We start from the raw sequence: 22,089 nt of genomic DNA, 5'->3' as shown, positions 1-22,089 counted from the left end.
ATTGTCATTCCTTTGGATCTGCTTACGCCCCTACTGACTGTAGTGGACAGAATTAGGACAAATCAGTGCTCGGATCGAATGAATTTCCTGCACTTACCGCTGACTGTCACAGGTTCCCACCGGTAGGCGACTCCCCCCTCGTAAGTCGATAAGAAGAACTCACCCGAACGGAGTACCCTGTGAAGAGAATGAAACATCAAATACAAAACTGCTCACAAAATACATCAAAGTGCCATCTGTGTTACGGCAGTTCTCCTCAAACGCGAATTCAATAATTCCGTGAGAATGGCTACTACTAAAAATTGTCATTCCTTTGGACTGGCTACAATAGGGTTCTCTACCAGTCATCGAAGCAAGTCATCTCGGGCAGCAGCCACAAGCCGAGTCCACCGTTCTGCCTTCTTAACTAGTAGATGGGATGCAGGTTATCTCTGCGCATTAGCTTATCTTATACTTTGAACGCTGTGCAACTGGAGGGATTTGCTGGCCAGAAACCTGAAACCAAGTTTCACCTTGTTATGAATGGTCCAGAAATAACGGAAGCAGTGGGTTGACCAAAGAAGCTGTGTTTATACTTTATTGTCTATTTACAGACTATTGCTAATTGGCAGCTAGAATATCGGAACATGTTGTCTCCTTCACTTCGTTTCATCTCGATGCAGAGCATCTATCTTTCAGTGTTCCACTCCCTGATCAATGGTAAAAATTCTGTAGGTAATGATCAATCCTTTACCCGGTGTTTAACCGCCTCTGTGATCGACACTAGTCTGAGCCTTGCCGGCTTTTGTAGATTCGGTGCTCCGACCATAACCTGATCCCTTACGCGCATTTGTGACATACTTCCTCTTAGAAGAGTTTTCTTTCAACAGAAATCAGGTTGCGATAATGAGGATAGTGAACTTTCGCTGGGGTCCTCACTGATGCTTGGTCGAAGGGTTTTAGACAAAGAATTTTGAAACCCAGGAACCGGTCGTATGGAATTCATGACTCGTGGTTCCGTCTACTGGCATTTCGCGGACCAAGATAATGAGAATGTTCTTCCTTCTGAAGGCACTTTTTTCTACGGCAAAAACCCACTTCTGATACGGTAGTGCCAGTCTTTGTTAGCCTCAAGTGAATTCTGGTCTCGTATGCATAATAACTATACCAGATCTCCTCAAATATATTTGGATTGTTGAAATTTGATCTAACTAACCTCGAGTTTTTCATACGAGATGCCCAACAAACATTGTTCTTCCATTCCACCAAGTTCTCTTGGTCAAACAAGTGCATCTGATTGAAGTTCCCTGTTCATTGAGCACCTGTTCATCTCGGCTTAGCGTGTCCAGCTAAATGGACAAACTGAGCGTTTTCTACGTACACTTAGGGGAAGAACTGGTCAGGTTGAGGGGGTGCAAAAATCCACAAAAAATAGACAGTGATATTTTGCACATTTCAAGTAAAACATCAAGCCTGTCAGTATCCAAAACCTGTTTTTATTCACAGCATCTCTTAGTAAACATATCAGAAGGCTTGGAAACCCTTATTACACAGCGATGAACGGAATACGCACGGAGTTAGTTTCGACCGTCACTGTCGTTTACGCTAGTGGAAGGTCACCACAGACGATATGATTTATGTACACAGTTTTTGTGAAGGAGGGTCAGGTTGGAGATTTTGCCAAGTTATGGAACTGATTTCACGTACAGGATACGAACTACATATAAGCCTATGGAATAAATGCCAGTCATGCACCAACTCTTCTGAAATTGAAAGGGTCACTTCGAACGCTAGATGTTTCACTGTCGAAACAGATACTGTATTAACTGATCGGAGATGGTCAAAGTGTCTCAGAGAACCTGTGCAATGTCTGGAGCTCAGTTCGAGACAAAAGATGTACAAATAGATTTTGAAGTGTTACTCACTTCAGCCTAAAAGAGTGGGGTGTGCAGGAAGTCCTGTCACAATTTCACTGCATGACTGCATGACTAGTTGTAAACTCCATTTCTTTCCATAAAATACTATAATGAGGAATGAAGCACTATGATCACAAGCGTTTCACACAAATGAAAAAATATCGTTGTTTTGAATCGAAAGGAATTTCGACATGCCAATCATACATCTGTGCAGAGTCTGAAATGCTACATGAATATCTATGTATTTATAGGCATGTGTATGCATTTCAACACTCTACACCAATCTGTGACCTTGGAAGAGCTTGTTGCCAATATCAACATACGTATTCACATTTCAAATGTCGTCGGGCGGAAATGTGTGAGAATGACATCACTGTCATCGACACGTGACTATTTTACGACAGTACTAGCTGTCAAAGTGTATGTGACTTTAAACTCTGCCGAGTTGACAGGCAAAGTTTGCGTCAAACATCAGCAGAAGACGTGATACTCATACCGTTATTTCATCTCATTTCTTCAAGGAAACGTTTCGAGTGCCCCCCAGATTATTTTCTTACAATGAAATTCAAAACAAAAAGGACAACTATGACAAAAGTAGACACAGTAACGAAAAACTGAAAGCCATTCGGTAATGGGCCCCGAATTCATACGTGGAGCCTCTCTGTATCTTGCTCGCTTAAAGCTTCTGGTCGATCCGAATTAGGCGAGGGGAAGCAGTCCTAGCAGTGACTGGTTTGAGCTGAAGAAGCTTCATGATTTCTTAATGGTGGTCGAAACTGCGCGGCGGGTATGCGGAATCGTCGGGAACTCCATGATGTCCACCTGGAGAAAACGATACTGTCCAAAACGAAACTTGTTCAGCTGAGCCCCGTATGCTGAAGTCCTTGTACTGTAATCCATTGTACCACACATCGCGTTAAGCTGGTCTACTATGCTTTACCCTGTAACAAATATAGGATGGAGAACTAAGTTTTTCTCACGGAACTGCTACACATCACTTTTCTGAAGACCACGTAAACTGTTTTTATCAACTCGCAATTGCCTTACATGAGCACACAACGATTTCTTCAGTACACATCGTTTAATTCTTGCTGGAATACAGGGAAACCGACATCATTCCACCTCGATCCAGTACTTTTTCTTTGGTTAATCGATACCATGAATGTTTCATACTCAGTGGCCTACCATAGTTTGAGGCCCACCCTAGTGGGACTTAGAAAATGCGACAAAAAGTGCCAGAGTTTGAAGTACAGTCCTATTACTTTGTTTGGTATTGTATCGTATTCCCCTGATGGCGACTGGCACGGAGAAGAAGCTCTGCGGTTTGAAAACTGTCCCCCCTGTAGCAATTTCAATTCCATTTAGAATCAGAGGGGTTCGGTAAACAATCGGTGGATTTATTGCTGGACAGCGTTTTGCTTTTGACACAAAAGCTTCGTCGGGCCAAGTGGATAAGTAAGTGGTAGAGCATGCCCTGCATTTGAAGGATCGCCTTCCGGTTGATAGGACTAGGAACTGTGTATGCAAAATAAAATGTAACGACTGTACGAAGGTCTATATAGGTCAGACAGCCAGGGAATTGCACACCAGAATCGGTGAGCATAAGCGTTCCATTAAGAGACCACCGAGAAACGTAGATTATTATCAGGCAACAGTCAAAGATTCGACAGTGGCAAAGCATGCACTAGACACCGAGCAAAGGATAGATTTGGAAAATGTTTACACTCTGAGACGGAATTCGAGATTCACAACACAGCTACTGGTGACCGAGGCGGTCGAAATCGCCAAGCATCTCAGCGTAAATAGAATAGAGGGCAAACGTGTGGAGATCGGTTTCAAATCAGCCGAGATCACGCGAGGCGGTGTGCAGTTATTAGAGAAATGGTGTGGGTCTAAAAGTACAAAATCCAAGTAGAGTTTGATCCAATTAACCACCCCACCCCCATACCCAAACCAGTTGTTCCAGCACCCTCGGACGAAAAAGCAAGGACGAAAAATCTGGGTTCATCATGAAGACAACCCCCCCCCTAACCAATCTATCGCAAATCTTCGTCATCCCCATTAATCAACAAACAGGAACACCAGACTGGACACCCAGCACTGATCAAGTCACTAGTCATCAGGAATCTCACGGATCGGTTCCCTGACTGCCTTAAAACCCAATCAACCTACTTACTTACTCACTTGGCCTGACGAAACTTTTGTCAAAAGCGAAACGCTGCCCAGTAATAAATCCACCTATTGTTTACCAAACTCCTCTGAAACGATGACTTCCCAATCGGTCCCAAACATTTTCCAAATGGTTCTTTCTAGAATGTTCGCAAGTGTATCAGTGTACACAGTTTTTACCCCGAACCCACCGGATATAGTACCATGACAACAGTTTGGGAAGAACAGACTATTTCTCTCCAAAATCAACACCATTGTGTACATATGAACATGATCTGTATTACTCCAGACACCAGCGATTCCACACCGTCTGCACGTCAACCACCATGACAGGCAAATTCCTAACCAAAGAAATGTCCAACAACCCGCTCGGTGTTTTCCACAACCGCTTTACGCTCACCTGACCCAATGGTGTCTGACAAGCATGTAGGGAACAAGTGCAAACAACCTCCACACGCTACCAGGTGACCTTGAGAGCGGGATTAATCGATCAGGCTGTGTTGACTTTCATCAGAATGCTGCCCAATCTATTTCATCATTTTGTTGCGCCAGTGGTGAATGAGTTTTTTAAATCTATCAAACATTTTTTGCAGTTCAGGAGTAAGCAAAGTCTAATACGAATTCGGGGATATTGGGATATTTCAGGATTACCACCAGGTGCAAGCGGGTATCACTTTGCGCCAATGAAACACATGATTATGTGTGGAATTTGGAACCCTTGTCAGGAAAAGAGTGATGTAGACTTTGTGAACAGGCTGAATTGAATTCTTGCCACATCACCCACTGTGTTTTCTGCAACTCCATGTGACCCAGTGAGGTCAATTTACCTGTGATGTGATTCGAGCTTATTTATTTAGTTCTGGTTCTAGGGGAAATCCGAAAATTCGACAGCATATGATTTCCGTCTTCCGTAGCTATCAGCGCAGATCGAAACAGTAAGTGCTGTATAGGGCTTTCTAAAAATTAGTTTATCCCTTGAAAATAATCACTGAGAACAAATGGGCTAGACTTACAAATATCCTAAGAATTTCGTACATTCGAGAAATACACTCATTTGCAAATCAATTTGGTTCTCACAAGAGACTCAACTGAATCTCTCGTTTATGGTGTTCTACAAAGAAGTTTCAGCAACCTTGTGAGTAGTTTCCTTCAAAAAAAATACTCCGATATCTCGAATATCGTACCAACTGAAACAGGAGGCGGCCCGTGTGCAGCACATTCAGTTGTAAAACATCATAAACGAGAGATTCAGTTGAGTCTCTCGTGCAAACCAAATTGATTTGCAAATGAGTGTCTTTCTCGATAACAGTCCAATTGGGGTTGAAGTAGAACATAAGGTTGATTGAAACTCGGAGGTTGAGCCTACCTGATGAGCCCCAAGAAGGGCGAAACCGGTCATGGGCTGTCGAAGAGTTTTCAGCAACCTTGTGAGTAATTTCCTTCAAGAAAGTTTCTTCCATTATTATTACAACTGGACGGAAGGTTGCAGACGGACGCAGGAATGGGAGGCGTACTAATCTATGAATACGTAGTCAGACGGCGGTAGCTTTCAATCTTACTAGGTGTATTCCAATTAGCCAATCGTATGAGAAGAGTTTAGATACCCTTCAATAACCCTATAGACGCAGCTAGGAACGGAGGAAGCACTCACTCAAGTTCTCCTCGACTGACGTCGGAAGGTTTACAAGCTGATTACCAAGCCCGGCAAAATCATCAACAACTATCTGATCAACCAGCAATTTTGTTTCTGACTCCGCAAGTGACGCAAGTTAGCGAACGTTGCTAGTACTCTGATCACGTGCGCATTTATTTCATGTGTGGTTTGGTACGACCGTGGCTTATGCCGCTATTGAGACTTGTGGGCCCATCTCTCGCTTGACCAGTCTGTCTTCTGTCCTGGCGCAACTATCCTGAAAGGTAGCACTGTACCTTTTTCTCGCGCTTACCTTAGCTCATCAGCAGTGGAAATAGTTAGACATCATCATCATCTTCGACAGCATGACATCAGTGTCCAACACCGAGGCTTCACTGCCGTACAACCATGATTTATTTGAAAGCTTTATTGCAACGAAAGTAGCAAAGGTGCTAGCTTATCACAATCATTTCGGGGTGCCTACACCTCCAGGCATTCACTCAGGCAATGTGGATAGAAACTGACAGCGAGAACGCCACCGACATCGGTTGGCAGCCATTTCTTGTAGTGTATCCCACCAGGCACAGTAAGGATCACGCGATCCCCATCCTGGAAGGCGAGTAGCACCGACAGCACCCAAACTTTCCGTGATCTCCTTCCTACTCCTCTGCCAGGTCAAGGGTTGGCCACCTCTCTGTTTACGCCACTCTGAGTTGGGCATGCAAAACAGCACTCTTTTCGGCAAGCGATGGTTCGACATACGCAACACATGCCCCAACCTTTTGGTGCTGGACACATTTTTCAATGGAAGTACTTGTTCCGCAACCAAAAACGCGCTTTCTAACTGCCTCATTACGGATGTCCCCGACACCAACCCACACGAGCTATGGTTCTGAGATGCCTATTTTCCGAGCCCCGGATATCTTATATGCGAGGCAAGCATGTCACTGCAACGGCCTCACTTAGCTTAATTAAATTTTCAATCACTGCACTTATTTTGATCAGTAAAAGTGCATTTCATCAAGGCTGCTACCACCTGAATCAACGCCGTGCTTATAACCTTGGCATGCATCAGATTTTGTGCAACTGTCAATTTGGAATTGCCTATGGGACTTCCCATAGCGTTTCCACCTTATCTGCACATCGATGCGGCTGATTCACTGGCATGTACACACAAGGAAGGACTCAACAGATCCACGAACAATCAAGGGATCTCGCCGTGCCAGCATACGCCACGTTCATACTGCAACAGTGTAGACACCACTTTTCCCAAGCTAAGTTCTATACACACACACCTGTGTTTAGCAGTCATAGTGTGCCCTCTGCGTCATCAAGCTATCACCACTCCATCGGCAGCGTGCACTGAACTCACGTGATTTGCTGCTTCTTAATAGGCGGATGCGTTCACGCCTCATCGATTTGATTGGTACGACCAAGTGCTCGAAAGACAACCCGGTCACTGGTCTGCCTGAAATGACTCATTTCAAGTCAGGTAGTGATACAAACGCTTGAAGCCTATGGATTAGCTGTTACGGGATTCGTGGAATGTTTAAGCGAAAGTGATGTGAGTGCAGGTTCCACTAATTTCGCAACGAACCTGTCTGCTTTTATCAAATTTTTAAAGCACTGAGTGGTACTCACTCCCACAGCCGTAAAGATTAGTTCATTGGATGGCCGCAAAAAATACGCACCATGAAGAGGGTTTCATGACATCTTTCTATTGTCAGAGACAATTGCTGTGTACGAATTCTTTCTCAGCCGGGTTACTCTGATAGGTCATTAGCTATGCAAATCATGGGATGACTTTTTCAATGACTTTGCCGGACAATATCACATACTTTGCTATAACAAGTGGGGCACTGTTAACCCTTGGTTTATACACACCCTATTCTTCTGTTTATCACACAGGTGATACGATGAATTTACGTCAGCTGGCGGTTGACTGGCTTTCCATGGTCTATCTACTCGCCTATATTCCCCTCATCGTTCCAGTCACATGGCTTCAGGATCGTTACGGACTACGAGCCTCGGTCACAGCGGCTGCATTCGTGAACGCGATAGGTGGTTGGTTAAAGTGTGTAGCTGTGTACTTGGCTGCTGATCCCGAGAAGCTCGAAGGATCAACACCAAGTGTCGCCGAGTTGTCCGGCTTCCCCGTCCTAATGCTTTCCCAAACATTGGATGCCATTGCTCAGGTATTTATTCTCGGCGTCCCGGCCCAACTCGCAGCCACTTGGTTTGGAGACCGAGAGGTTAGCACTGCTACATCGATTGGTGTGCTTGCCAATCAGGTGAGTGATTTGTCATGGTTGGTGAAAGGAAGCCCCTTACAGATTTGTCGTTTTGAATGGTTCTTTTCAGCTGATGTGTTGGTGATTCGGACAAGGTGATTCTGAATACAACAATTCATGTTAATTCAGACTGCCTATTCGAAATGTGAACCAAGGGCTCCCACCAACACCAAGCGGTCCCCAGATCAGATGAATTCTTTCGAATGATCTCACTGATGGTAGCATTTCAGGAAATTTGTAATGCCCCACAAAATCTCGTGACAGAAATAATACAACTACCGTTTAGTCCTACGGGAGCTTCTACCTCGGCTATAATAAAATGACCTTTTTACGGATGTGATAACCAGTTGGAACATCGTCACTGTTGTGTACATCTCGATTGATGATTTTGTTTGCAGTCAAATCTAGTTCCTGTGGGCCACGCAGTTATCTGAGTAAAACAAACGTGTCCATCCGAGCGTACACGAAACAGGAGGACACTTGACTTGGGTGTCGCCCTTATTAGAGGTCAGCAACCATATATATGGTCACTAGACTGTGGGCGTGAATTCCGACCATCTAGTATACTCTGAGTGTATATTTATCAAGTCTGAACAGGTGAACCTGTAACGGTGGCAGGGGTCAGTTACTGGGTCGTCATTCGAAGCCTTGGGAGAACACAATCTTTTCGATCAAACGTGAATACTTCCGCCTAGTCGGAAGAGACAATTTAGGTGAGTTCACTGCGCACTGGCGGTGGGGTATTGACTGCTGGATGTCTCTGTACATCCCGATAATCAACCATAATTAGCGCAAAATTCCAGTCCCCTGTTTTCCCTAATTTATTTGGGTTCATTAGAATAATTGCGTTTTAAGCAACCACAGTTTTTTTCTGTTGACGTAGTGCAGTGTCCCAAACTGTGCGGAGGAGTAATGATCTGAAAAGTTCGAGAACCACAGAAACAACATAAAAATCCATAGACTCCCGATGAATGGACCAGATTTGTGACGTAGTTGTTCGTCGGACGTTACTGCATTTCTTTTGCTAGGTTCCAATTTCCATTGGTATGTACATTGGCAGGCTTCTACATAACAGTGGATTACCAAAATGGGTCTTGGTTCATCTATGCAACCATGAACGGTGAGGAATGCTATTATACTCTCTACACGGCGGTGCCTTCTCTATGGATGGGTCTGGTTTTGTGAGGTTGTGTGGACAGCAGGATTCATGAACCTAAAAAGGACGTCTGATGACCTTAACCATGCTGAGAACAGATCTGTGGTCACGTGCCAAAAGTAAGAAGGATCAAAACATAGATTTTTCATCCGGATGGACAGTTAAACATCGAGCACACTCAGAGGGAACCTTGTTGGGGTCCGGGGTGCGTTACCGAAATTGATCAGTTTCGAACCAAACTCTCGCGGATTTTTAGTAAAACTGTCAGTGTTGGGGTTATATGGTCAGAGATCAATCTATGTTGCGAAAAAGCTATCTATCCAAGGTTTTAGTTGATGCATGTCATACGTAGCAATAAATATTCGGCTCGTACTAGGCGATAATGTCAAAAATACTATTTCGTTTTAGTCACCTTTTCGTTGTCCAGATGAGAAAATCTAGTGATTCGGGACGGTAATAATGTGAAAATCCTCGCCTCTCGACGTAAAAGCACCATTTTGAGAGACGTTCAGACATTTTTGGAGCACTATCCTGATTAGAGCTACTATTTTCAAAATATGGCATCAGATCCAAGCCTTAGTAATTTTATACTTGGATTCGCCTTTTTGCTTTCAACAGTTATTTTCTTTTGACAACCGGACCCATTTTTGTTAGGTGACTTTCATTTTGCTAGTCCTCCCCTTACTATCGTGTTGTGTTGAATACGAACGTCTTATCCTTCATTTGCCTCCATGTGTTGAACTGTTTGAGTGTTCGCCACTATCATCATCCACCCAAGGTCATATTACAGAAGGACTATTTCATGAGTTCATTTCTATAATGTCCCCAGGATGGCTGAACACTGCATCCTCCGGATCCTAATTAGAGATCTTTCAACCTGATGATTTCTCGAGTGGGGGGTCTCATGCGCTCTGCAGTTGTGGTGACTCACCGATAGTTAATTGTGTCCTGACCTGACTGGGCACCTAGGAACTTTGTGAAGTGCCTCAGACTAGGAATCCTCTTTGTCTAGATCATATGTTTGACATGTTGAACATGTTTTTGCGCCATAAGCTGGCGTTAACGGGATACTCAAATGAATTCAAGAGCATTCACCAACCTTAGTATTGTGTCAGTAGGCGCGTTCATATTTCGAGAAGAGACGGTAGGTGCTTTGTGTCACGGTGAGAACATGGTGGGAAATTTTTCTCTTTGTGTCGGACGAATCACACTGCGAGGTAATTGGTTCATACCACAACTTTGTCCCTGTTTTGGATGTATGCTGCATGGACAAATTTGAAGTGGTTCCATTGTCCTAAAACTCGGACACTGACCATTTGGATTGTACACGTGATATCACATGCCCATAAAAACTGGACAGGTATTAGCATAGCGCTGTTGTAGTTTTCCCAACTTTCAAAGAAACTTACTGAGTGATCAGTAATGGGTTTAAACACATGGTGTTTAGAAGGGGAATTTGGAACACAATTAAATATAAGATGATTTTTATTGATCGCTTCACCTGTTTCGGTTCATTGATACGGTCTGTGTGGAGTATCCTTTAACGAGACCGTACACCAGTTTTATCAGGAGCCTTAATTTCATATGTTCCAAAACAAGTGGCAGTCAGGGTGTTTTTTTCAGTTGTCCGAAACATCTTGATTACTGCACAGTTCACCCTAAGCTAATCGTCACCACACAAGGTCAGTTAGTGTTCTAGCTGTGAACTCCGTATGTAATTCCATTCACGGACGAGGAGAAAAAGGACGGCTGTCTTATCTATTAGCTAAAACCTCAGGTAAACATCCCAATGAATTTGCCAGATGTAGCTTCCAGTCATACCCAAATATTGGCGGAGGAACTGTTAAATTGCAGTTTCTGCTATGTTGTGGAATTCGTATCCACTGCATCCTCCTTGTGGAGTTGGAAAAAGCGTTCTGATGCACCTGGTTGTACAGTGGTTACTCCAGGGAGGGATTTGAGGCCTCTGACACGCGTAGATGCCTGCTAATGGAAAACTGCCTACCACAGTATTGATTATTGGTCCGAGCTGTCTCATGCCAACTCGCTAGTCCTCATGCATACTAACTGGTTTTGTTTTTCCCCCGCTGATCTCCAAAGCACTGCAAGATTAATCTTGCTTGGGAAGAGCTTTTGTGGTTCCGTATTAGCAAAATGACAAAATGTTCCATAAATAGCCCACTACAGCTTGTACGATAATAGCATCGCCCTCCTGCGGCGGTTGCACGCACAGTGTGAGAGCAAAGCAAGCATCGGGGGGAGGAGCACGTGTTCGAGCCCAATATATCCACAGGTTAAAATGTTTACACACCGGGATGACTGTTCGCTCATGCTAGGATAATTTGACTAATGGTGAAAGCAACAATAAACCACCCAAGTTAAACAAGCAAAATCGCTCGTAAACTGAGGTTTGAGTGTACACCTCATCTTGAAGCGTGAGCTAATCTTGTCACAAGATTTTGGTCTATTCACACATCAGGAATCCGTCTTTTGACAAGTCACCTTCGATTGTCCATTCAGAGGTGTCTTGTGAACAATTGGCAGTTTTATAGCTGGCTAACGTTTCGGTTATTACACAAAATCTTCACCAGGCCAAGTGAGTGGGTTATCAAGTTGTATTATTCAGCGGACGCATTATGCCTAACACTGATGAGTTCCTCATTAAGTTCGCACATGTTAGCTTTACTTTATTTATGCCATTTGTGCTTCATCTTAGGCACGGCATCTGTCTCAGTCATATGATCAATATCATCCTGGTTCGACAGAGACGTTTTCAAATTGTTTTTGGAGTTCACCGAGTCACTTTAGAGCCAATCGATGATACTGATTTGCAAACGGTGGGTAGGACTCTACAGCGAAGCTTGTATCCCGCTTTTACAACATCAGCACTAGCTCGCGGATACTGCTGGTGTGGCATGCGAGTAGTATGTGGTTTTCTCATAACTCCGCCTCGCGTCTAATGGAAGGTAGTGTTCATAATGCGAAACCTGTGGAACTTGTGTGCAGCGTTCATTTAAAATTCGCGATAGTACATGAATATCCACGAAAGCTCAAGTAGATGGTCAGCTGTGAAAAGCAAGGCGCATATGGGACGTTTACGTGCATGTCAAAGGTTTGTAACTATTTAGTTCGTATCTACTAGTAACTACGCTGCAAAGGGTCTGCCTGATTAGACGGGTAGTGCAGTGGGCTGAGTTGCCTTATGACTCTCACCGTGTTTCGGTTGACATTCGGCAGGATCTTAATTGGCGTATCTTGTGTTGCCTGAAGTACTTCTCAGTGTTTTCTAGATTTGATCAAATCGGAAACCCTTTCAGTAAGAATAACAGATTCGTATCCTCATCAAAGGTTATCCTATTTCCGCACTACAGAACAATATATTGGCAAAAAATACTTGCTTTGCTTGTACCTACAATCCGTGAGTAGCATAATTTTGTTCGTGGCTTTAAACTTGTAGGGCATAGATGATTTTCTGACGCATTGAACGTTAAGCACAAAGCAAAACAGTTCAAGGGTCACTAACCTAGGAAGCTCATTGGTCCTTGATCTAAAATCAACATTACTGAGGTCGTCAACCACATCTGTGAGGCGGCCATGTTGAGGTCGCATTCCACTCACTTCCTACAGATCTCCGCTTCATGGTGTGGGGATAAAACAAATGCTCTGAACGTCTTATTGCCATAAATTCGCTAAATTGTATGCCGGAGTCCACGTGAGGTCTAGCAGGTGCTGGCTAAACACGGCTACAAACTTCATGAATAAAAAACCTTACGTTCTAGGAATTCCGTAGAGTGACTATCTGTTAGGCCTAGTGAACCTATCATGTTAACCTGGTTAGACGTATAAAATGAGGGTATATATATATATATATATATAGTTATATAGTTACATACGACAAAACGGGTACTATACATCAGTACACACGATGGTGTAAATCTGTGTGCAAGTAATGAGTTAAGAGTGCGTGCGAGTGCAAAAGTTACAACTACCCCTGCTATTTAAAGGGCACTTCCTGATATTGATCTAGGCTGCCTGATAGACGTTTAGTGAATACCCATCAATATCGATCGGGCTTCTTTCATGAAATGCCTGAACGCTGATCACATTCGGGCGTGCTTCTGTGGCGTTCTTGAACACTCATCGGCTTTTGCTGAATCGATTGAATGACTGACTGGCCTGGATGCTTTCCGGCTTTCTTATTGAGATTTTGGTGAAGTTTTAGGGTCTCTGTAGGTTGCGGGTGTTCTGGGATTCAATATGGATAGGTACGGAGGAGCTTCCGCAGCATTTGAACATTGATATCTCGTCATAATAATCCTCCTTTTAGCTTCTGGAGAACAGCGATCTCTATGAATGAATGTGGTTTTCCGTATGAACTGGATAACTGTGATTTCTAAAAGCTTTCTAAAACTTGTTTCCTGACATCCGAAGATCCCTGGTAGTGTGTGTTCTATATAGGGTGTGATGATGCTACAACTCGATCCTTCATTTCTTAATTTCGTAACTGCTAAATTTTTGCAGCGTGCTATTCCGGGCTTTCTCGTCAGTTGTATGAACAGTACTCTTCCATCCCAATCCCAGGACTTTATGGCTACCCTTCACTGTTCTTCGATCGTTTACATCAAAGCAATTTATTAGCCTAGTACCTGGCGATTATAATGTTCTAATGTATACCGAGAAACGGACAAGCGTTTTACAGTTGTTCCTTCCCAATTAGGGTCCGTCAGCAGTCTCACCAATCGCCAAGACGATTTGAACTCGCAGAATACCGCTTAACGCACGAAGGCTTGACCGTTCGACTATTTCTCTATAGAGGAAAATGTTGGTAGCTCAAGTGGCGTCGATGTTCGTTGGCTTGTTCGCTGAGCTGGGCAATTTGATTGGGCACTGACTATTGGCAGTTGATCATGAGTGTGTCCAGCCCAGATATAGACGGGATGCTTTGTTCCACATCACGTGGCTACACATGTGGACTGACTCTTCAAGTGATAAAAATTTCCGTCATCTTGCGAAATCATTCTTCCATTGAGCTACTTATGGATTGATGGTATTGTGAGACTGGTCTGCTTTTCTAGTCAACTTCTTTCAAGAAACGACATCACGGAGTAAACGCTTCAAAGACAAATGACGGCAACTACCACCATTCAGGCGTAGGTTGTCTGCTCAGAGCTTGGGACACTCATCAGTTGTTGAAGGTAGCACTCGATAAGTAACCCGCACAATATAACCAAATGTTGCGACCTAAGATGTGCCGACTTGAGTAGTCATAACAAGATTAAATGAGTCACTTTCATTACTCATCTCGGTATGAACTTCAAGGGCATTACTATGGTGAGATTCCTGGATCCCAACAATCAATGACCATCCAAACAATATTCCCCATGGCAGGCTGTCAGCTTTCTAATATCCGACTTATTTATCTGCAATAATTTTTTCTTCGTTTCAAAGGTCAGGTTCCACCCTATGCAATACATTACGCCACGCTTCTTTTGTACAGCTTGGTGCAGCCATTGGTTTCGCGATACCCACAGAGGTCGTTCCTTCCGTCATTGCAGACGGCGTTCCAGGAGCGGATCCGAACCCCATGGTGGACTTCGACACCGTTCGTCAGAGGATGATGTACCTATTGATTGTAGGTGCAGCTGTGAACAGCCTGCCTCCAATCGCCGCGCTTATTTGTGAGTCTGGAAGCAAGAGGTTTTATAGATTATTGCCACTTGTTGAGCCCGACATATCCTAGTGGTCATGGCACGAACTCACCAACTAGAAGGTTCGTGGTTCGAACCCAAAACCAGAGCCGTTCTAAAGCCCCTGCCTCAGCCTGCCTCCAATCGCCGCGCTTATTTGTGAGTCTGGAAGCAAGAGGTTTTATAGATTATTGCCACTTGTTGAGCCCGACATATCCTAGTGGTCATGGCACGAACTCACCAACCAGAAGGTTCGTGGTTCGAACCCAAAACCAGAACCGTTCTAAATGCCCCTGCCTACGCTTGGCAGTATCTAACCTCTCGTGGTTCCTTTTGACGATATGGCAGCTAGGCACGGAAAGCGTGTCACAGCTAAACAAGCGTTCTGCTCCCTTTGAAAGATGGAGTTACGTTTTATCTGACCCGATTCCTCCCACTTGTCTGTCTTTGTTTAGAGAAAGCTCATTGGTCTAACCTACATTTTCTCTCAAGTGACAAATGAGTTTTGAATTCCCAGTGTTCAATCGTTGTAGAACATTGCTTTAAAAGATTTTGGACAGATTCATCCAAATTTCCAGAGCGGCGTCATACTACTTACTACCAATGCACCGTCTTTACTTTACCTCAACTACAGGGAAAAGGTATTCAATTGGCAGTTCACTAGGAACATCAGTTGTTTAATAAAGTATCTTTCTCTATCTGAAAAATGTCCAGTTTTTCTTGTTTTGAGCTATTTTTATCGTTTGGACGCTGCTTTGAAGACGAATTTGCGGAAAAACAGGGCCTCTGTGTACTATAATGATACTTGCATTCTAGTTTCGAAACCAGACAAGAAAAATGATGCGAGTCATATCAGTTTTATCCAAAAAGCCCTGAATTATGACAGACAGAGAGAGGCACTTCATTACATGAGTCATCGAATCCTGGGTGGTCGAACCCTTGACACAAGTTTGACGGAAGTTCGGAGATGAGCCCAAAGAAGGGCGAAATCGCTCGTGGACTGTCGAAGAAGTTTCAGTAACCTTATGAGTAGTGTAGTACGCCCTTGACACCTCCTCCACTACTGTCGTTTATTTTTGAAAATTGTGGTCACAAACATAGAAATCAATTGCAAGCGATGGATGTGGAATGGTTACAGAAGAATATTGGACAAAATGATGGGAGCGTCCTATATGAAGTAGTAGCAGTGGACAAAATGAATCCCAACGTGTGTAAGAATGTTTGGTATGGGAACCCGCGTGTAGAGACCAACAGCCGAAGACGGCGCGGTAAGCGCTAGCACAGCCTAGACTCGCATATTAGGCACAGAGTGTCCGTAATGCTGGGTCCGGTGTGACTCAATGGAAAGAATGTACACTCAACCCCATGTACTACGCACAAAAGTGCTCCAAGTACGCCGACATCCCACAATGGCAAGCAAGTGACTGACTGTGACCTTGGGACGTCCCAGTTCAATAAAACAGCCTTGGCGATACGATTTTTTTTAACTAGGAGACATAGTACCTTGGAGTTGCGCTCTTTTTACGGTACAGGTCCACCAAGAAATATGAGCTGCGTTCAGTCTTATACGCAAATTAGTCTCCCTAACTTGGACTCTGAGCCATCTGGACAGCAGTTTTTATCGTTCCAACTATCAAATTCAATGAGGTCACCATCTCAGACGAAGCTTCAAATATTTCCCCCGTTTCATTCCTACCTGATTGCCAGGACAAAGCATTCACCTTGCAAAGCAGTCGACTTACAAGAGCTTTGCCTTTAAGGTGTTTCATCGTTGAGGTTTTTGTTAAACACTACTGACGGGGATCTGTGAAATAGTTTCTTCCTTCGAACTGTTCCGCAGTTCGGAATTTCTTATATAGCAGGAGTACAACGGTGTTGCAGACGTCTTCAGTAATGAAACTGCTGGTGTACGTTGAGCGAAAAATCAGGCGGTAGCCAATTACAAAACACTCAAGTGCGTATCTAACCCCGATCCCCCGAAAAGGTAGTTCTAGAAATTCCCAAGGTATTATGTAGCCAGTCTAAGTGAGGGCTGAATAGATCATTTAAACACAATTGTATACTCTACTAGATTTAGTTACTTACAGACCCTGAAGTTCAAAAAAACACAGGAATGCAATCTTGGGTTTAAATCCTGTAGCTTGAATAAACTCATGCTGAGAAGCTAAGAAGACGTGCACAGGTACTACACTTTTGTCAGAAATTGTCAGGAACATACAGATCATGAATCACCAGAAAGATTTTAACTCGCAGCTTGCTGCTTACCACATGAAGGCGAAACCGTTCGACTGTTGAAGACTATTGATCAGGGGTGTGTCTAACTCCCACGCAGACTGGATGAGCTACCACTCAAAACTCACCTACATCTCTGTCTTCTCGGTGTCCCCGACTTGCTAAGTTGAGTTGTTAAGTTTCCACAACTGTAGTTAGGTTTTGACGCTTCATAAAGCTAAAGATCCTGCGTTACGCCGTGGGATGCCAAACAGGTAAGCAAACAGCAGATTTCCAACTACCCTTCCTGAGTTTCGTAAGATCCGCACGTATGATCATATCGGATAAGGATGAATAGCTAAGCAGTAGGTCGCGGTTTTGTGAGCATAAGTTATTTGGATTTTCGGACACAACAAAATCTCTTTTGAGATTAAACAGATTTTTTTCAGCCCACCACCAAGACGGCCTGTTGTTACCTCACTCCCGTGTAGCTTCTTGTCTTTTCATGTCATTCATCAACCGCAGATCGTTTCAGAAATCCGCCCACCCACTGGATGTAGCATCAAGTTCGACCGAACAGCAGTTCCGGTCGACCGATTTCTTCCGCTACATATATTTATGCATTGCCCTCTCCTCTGATCATATGTGGCTAGAAGCCATAACTTGATGAACATACAGATAATAAACTGAGTTTTTCAGCAACCTTATGAGTAGTACATTACAAATGTATATATGTATCGCGATATCTCGAATATCGTAGCGACTAAAACATGAAGCGGTGCAGCACATTCAATTGCCTCGAAACATCACAAACGAGGGGTTCAGCTGGGTTCCAGGTGAGTCTCTCGAAAAACCAAATTAGTTTGCAAATGAGTGTATACTCGCTAATTTCGTGCAAACTGGTTTCAGTTAAAACGTAAGGTTGACGAAAACCTAGTAACTGCGCCTACCTGATGAGCCCCAAGAAAGGCGAAACCGATCGTGGGCTATTGACGGGTTTTCAGCAACCTTATGAGTAGTACATTACATATAAACTGAGTTTTAATTTATTGGGGCATGAAGAGTGCATAAGTGGGGGCATGAAGTGCACACCCGATCGCAACGATACTTGGCAGTTATTATGGAAATGACGGTATAACAGAGGAACATTCTGAAACGCAATAAATGACAAATAGATTAGCGTTATGAATGGCATCTAAAACGGGTTAGACTGTTTTCCGGTCTCCTGCTCCAAACTTCCTGCTTAGACTCAACTTCAAAGAAGCTTACTCTCTTGTCTCGACTTTTAGTTTGATGTTAGACTAGTATTCACAGCGCGAGAAAGTAAGATTTGGCCCCTAATGCATCACGTGACTGTCTTCAGCCAGCATTAAGTGAAGTGGCTTTACTCGTTCATTATTCAAAGCTCCTTGTGTTTGCCCACAGGCCATTCTGGTGATCGATAACCCAGATAACCACGATCGATTCTTATTACTAGTCTAACACAGGGTTGTACCATAACGTGACTTTCGCTGCTAGAGCCACATGTGCCTGAAAACAAAATTCTGAACAGGACTGCAAGGTGTCAGAAGGCTGAATCCCGATCATTTGAACAGCAACAACAAAATGCTAATAAAAGATGCATCCTTTTTTACAGAAGGATTACCGATAAGTTTGCTGAGTATCCCTCAAAATCCCACGGCCCATATCGCTCTCCTTCAAGCCCGTCCCTGAAATTCCTTCTGAATCAAGTTTTATTCGAACCCAGTTTGTACTACATTTGCGAATTGCACTCATTGGCATACTAATTTGGTTTTGGCCTGGAGACTCAACTGAATCTTTCCGTAATGCTATTCTTCAACTGAGTGTACTTCACAAAGGACGCTTGAAGTTTCCGTTTGTACTATTTTCGAGATGTCGCAGTACATTTTCTTGACAGGATCAATTATTTTTTGGGACACCGAAAACTTCACGAAGTGTCAGAATTTTCAGCAACGTTATGAGTAGTATGTTATTCAGAAAATATACTGCGGCAACTCGAATGTCGTGCCAACTGAAAAACGAGACGGTTTCTGTGCCGAATGCCTAGTTCATGATCACCAGCAAGGCAGTCAGTTTGGATTCACTTGAAAACGGCAAACTAAAACACGAGGTGTTCCTTACAGAAGGATTTACCCAGTGTGTTTACGGAGAGCAGTTCTCCGCAGTTTCGCCATATGCTCAGGCCCGTCCATTCAAGTCATAATTTTGCATTAAATGACGGTGAATTTTCGGATCACCACTACAACTGAGGAAGTAGATCAAATTTATAACCGACTTTTTGATGAATAGTAGTCAATTTTACGTAGACCGAACTGGTGGTCACCCTCTTGTGTCTCTTTGCCCCCCCCCCCACGACGTGTTTCAACCAGGAGGAACAATATGTATCCACATGAGAGGTATGAAAGGATTCCAAAGCCCAGATCAAAGTCGATGAAAAATTAGGGTCTCTCTTGCCGGTACGTTGGGGCATCGCTTACAATCTCTTCCTTCTGAACGACGATCAGAAGTGTCTTTCTTCTTCAGGCAGGTTCTAACAAAGCTGTCCTGAAAACTTTAGCTTTTAAAGGAGAGAGTTTAGTGCTAATGTGATCATTGTCCAGTTTTACACGAACTTGGGGGACTGGTCTTACTGGTGAGGCTGAGTTAAATCTGAAAGCTTCCCCAGTGACGTAGATTTATTCACTTCATAGAATGTGTGCAGACAAAATTAACGTAAGCCTGGTGAATAACAAAACGTCCTTCGTGGATTTGGGGTGCCTTCTCAATCTGACAAATGGAAAAGCTGGCAATAACGGATGTCATCAAAATCCATGATACTCACGTAGCGATCCCGGATCGATGCGTGCTACCGTATATTTTATGGACTAGACAGGAAATGATAAATCAGCAAGGTGACACAAAGGCACAACACACCTCGCAAGTAGTTGGCCTCCATTTCGTGTAATCAAGGTAGTGCTTGCATTGGCTGGCTTGCATTCTGGACAGGACTATCCTTTAAATTATGCGCAGCATTCTATAGAGGCCTTCCCCCAAACAAGTTTGAAACATATATTGCTAACATCTGGTAAGCGGATGGCAAAAAGGTGTGGCCCAATTGTTCGCCAAGCCTACTGTTTCCATTGTACAAATCGTCTTCTCCAACAGATGCTGAGTTAAGTTGGTATTCATCCCAACGGAACAGAACACTTAGCCCCAAATGGACTAGTGGCGTAGTTGGAGGGAAGCTACTGATGTTTTCACGCTTTTATCACACAATGTATGCTTGTTTCACTAATTGGGAAAGCAGTTAATGATGTCGCAATTCCCTGTCTACATAAACAAAGCTTTTAAGCCGATGGGATTGCAAACTCATCCTTGATGGAAGCAGCCCACGATAGTACGGTGAAACGGTTAGGCTGTATATACGTACTAGTCAAACGGATCATTCGCAGACGGGTTTACAAGTGAGGCGGACTTAATTTGTAGGCAATACTGTGAAGATGCTTTGAAATTCTTATTCCACATGAACATTCGGGTTTCTTGAGTGTCTCTCTCTTTGCCAGGGAAGATTCGCCCAAAAGCTCCGGTAAAGCTCTTTAGAGAATTCATAGTAGCCGGACTGAAACCTCAAGTTAAATCCAATCAGCTGTCTCTCACAACATAATGGCCTAGCAGCGAGTCATTTTCAAAATCCTTTTTGGAATGTCCCAAGATTCCTCTGAGATTGCCCCCAAGAATTCTATTGATTGATCCCCTGAAAAATGCCGTAACATCTGAACCCGGCGTTCTTCTCCTTAGACCTGGTAGACCAATTCAATCACCATCTCGTCCAACACAGCTAACTGCTCCCGATGTTTCTGATTCGTTGAGTTGCTGTGCAAATACGGTTTACCCAATCCAATGAAACCGAATACTTTGATATATTGATATCATTTTTAAACTTGTAAACAGCAATACTTGAAGCCTGATTGTATTGTTTTCACTTGATGAGACGATCCCCCACTTCTCTGGTTACTTTTCAAAAACCTCACCTTTATTTTTTGCGATTAGTCTTCAAAGAGGAACCACCAAAACCACCGACCTATTCTCAGTACGTTCGAAGACTTGCCAAAGTCCAAGCCCGAGTCGGACAGTCCAAAAGCCTACCTAGTCAATCTGCTCTACAACCGGTGGAAACTGGAGACCTGATGACCTCGCTCGATCAGGGATATTCTACCATGACGACGGTGGTGGAGAATACCTTCTACGAGAACGAGAAGTCTGAAGTAGTGGAAAAGGATGAGAAACAAGTGGACGACGAAGTGGAATCCCATCGCACTTTGAAGTCGACGGGTGCCAACAAATCCGGATACAAACAACAGCTGCTTAGTGTCCTGAAAAATGTGAACTTTATGCTGCTACTGGTTTCCTACGGTAAGTTTGTAATGTTGCCATTCCCCTCCATCAGATCCGTTCATTCAGTTTTTTTTGTCTTGAGGTAATGAATTGTACAAAGTGCCCGATCGAGGTGACACTGTTTTCTGGGATACTTTGTTGAAGACACTGGAGTAAACTGAAGTTGTGTGTAGAAAAAAGGCATTCGAATTCCAGGCTTATGTTAGGTTTTACAACTACATGCGCCATTCCTTGAAAACACATCACCTGTAGGGAATTTGTCCGACCGGGGTCACAGCAGGTCACAGCAAATTCCTCATGCTCCATGAGAGCTTCGTGTGTCGAATATTATTCAGTGTAACGGAGATATGGTTGGGTCGCTAGATTCTCAGTCAACTGAGACAAGACAACTGTTGAGGTTTCTACTTTCGAGAAAACATTCACGACAGACTCAACCGAAACTCTTGTTTATGATATTCCACAACTGAATGTGCTGCACACAGGCCACCCCATGATTCAGTTGGCACGATTTTCGAGATATCGCAGTATATTTTCATAGAGGAAACTACTCACAAGTTTGCTAAAAACTCTTCGACAGCCCACGACCGGTTTTGCTCTTCTTGGGGCTCACCAGGTAGACGCAATCCTCGAGTCAACCCTGCGTTCTACTTGA

The 22,089-nt window shown here is 43.7% G+C and overlaps 2 protein-coding genes across 2 annotated transcripts in view; both read left to right on the top strand.

Moving 5' to 3' along the window:
- Positions 1-413: 413 nt before the first annotated feature.
- T265_12998 (hypothetical protein) lies at positions 414-3,810 on the top strand (the record flags this gene model as incomplete). Its single annotated transcript, XM_009166672.1, is given in 4 exon segments — positions 414-545; positions 594-714; positions 3,261-3,350; positions 3,356-3,810. Coding segments are annotated over 4 exon segments (798 nt in total).
- A 3,698-nt stretch (positions 3,811-7,508) lies between these two features.
- Positions 7,509-22,089, top strand: part of T265_02395 (hypothetical protein) — a gene marked incomplete at both ends in the record, with an annotated part of 32,588 nt that continues 18,007 nt past the window's right edge. Inside the window, 3 exons of the mRNA XM_009166628.1 lie at positions 7,509-7,988; positions 14,642-14,822; positions 21,093-21,455. Of these exons, the coding sequence (XP_009164892.1) occupies positions 7,509-7,988; positions 14,642-14,822; positions 21,093-21,455 (1,024 nt within the window). The remainder of the gene's footprint in view (positions 7,989-14,641; positions 14,823-21,092; positions 21,456-22,089) is intronic.

This window comes from Opisthorchis viverrini (assembly GCF_000715545.1).
Source record: "Opisthorchis viverrini unplaced genomic scaffold opera_v5_29, whole genome shotgun sequence".
Taxonomy (NCBI): Eukaryota; Metazoa; Platyhelminthes; class Trematoda; order Opisthorchiida; family Opisthorchiidae; genus Opisthorchis; species Opisthorchis viverrini.
The sequence above is the reverse complement of the archived record's forward strand: the minus strand, read 5'-3'. Positions and strand labels throughout refer to the sequence as shown.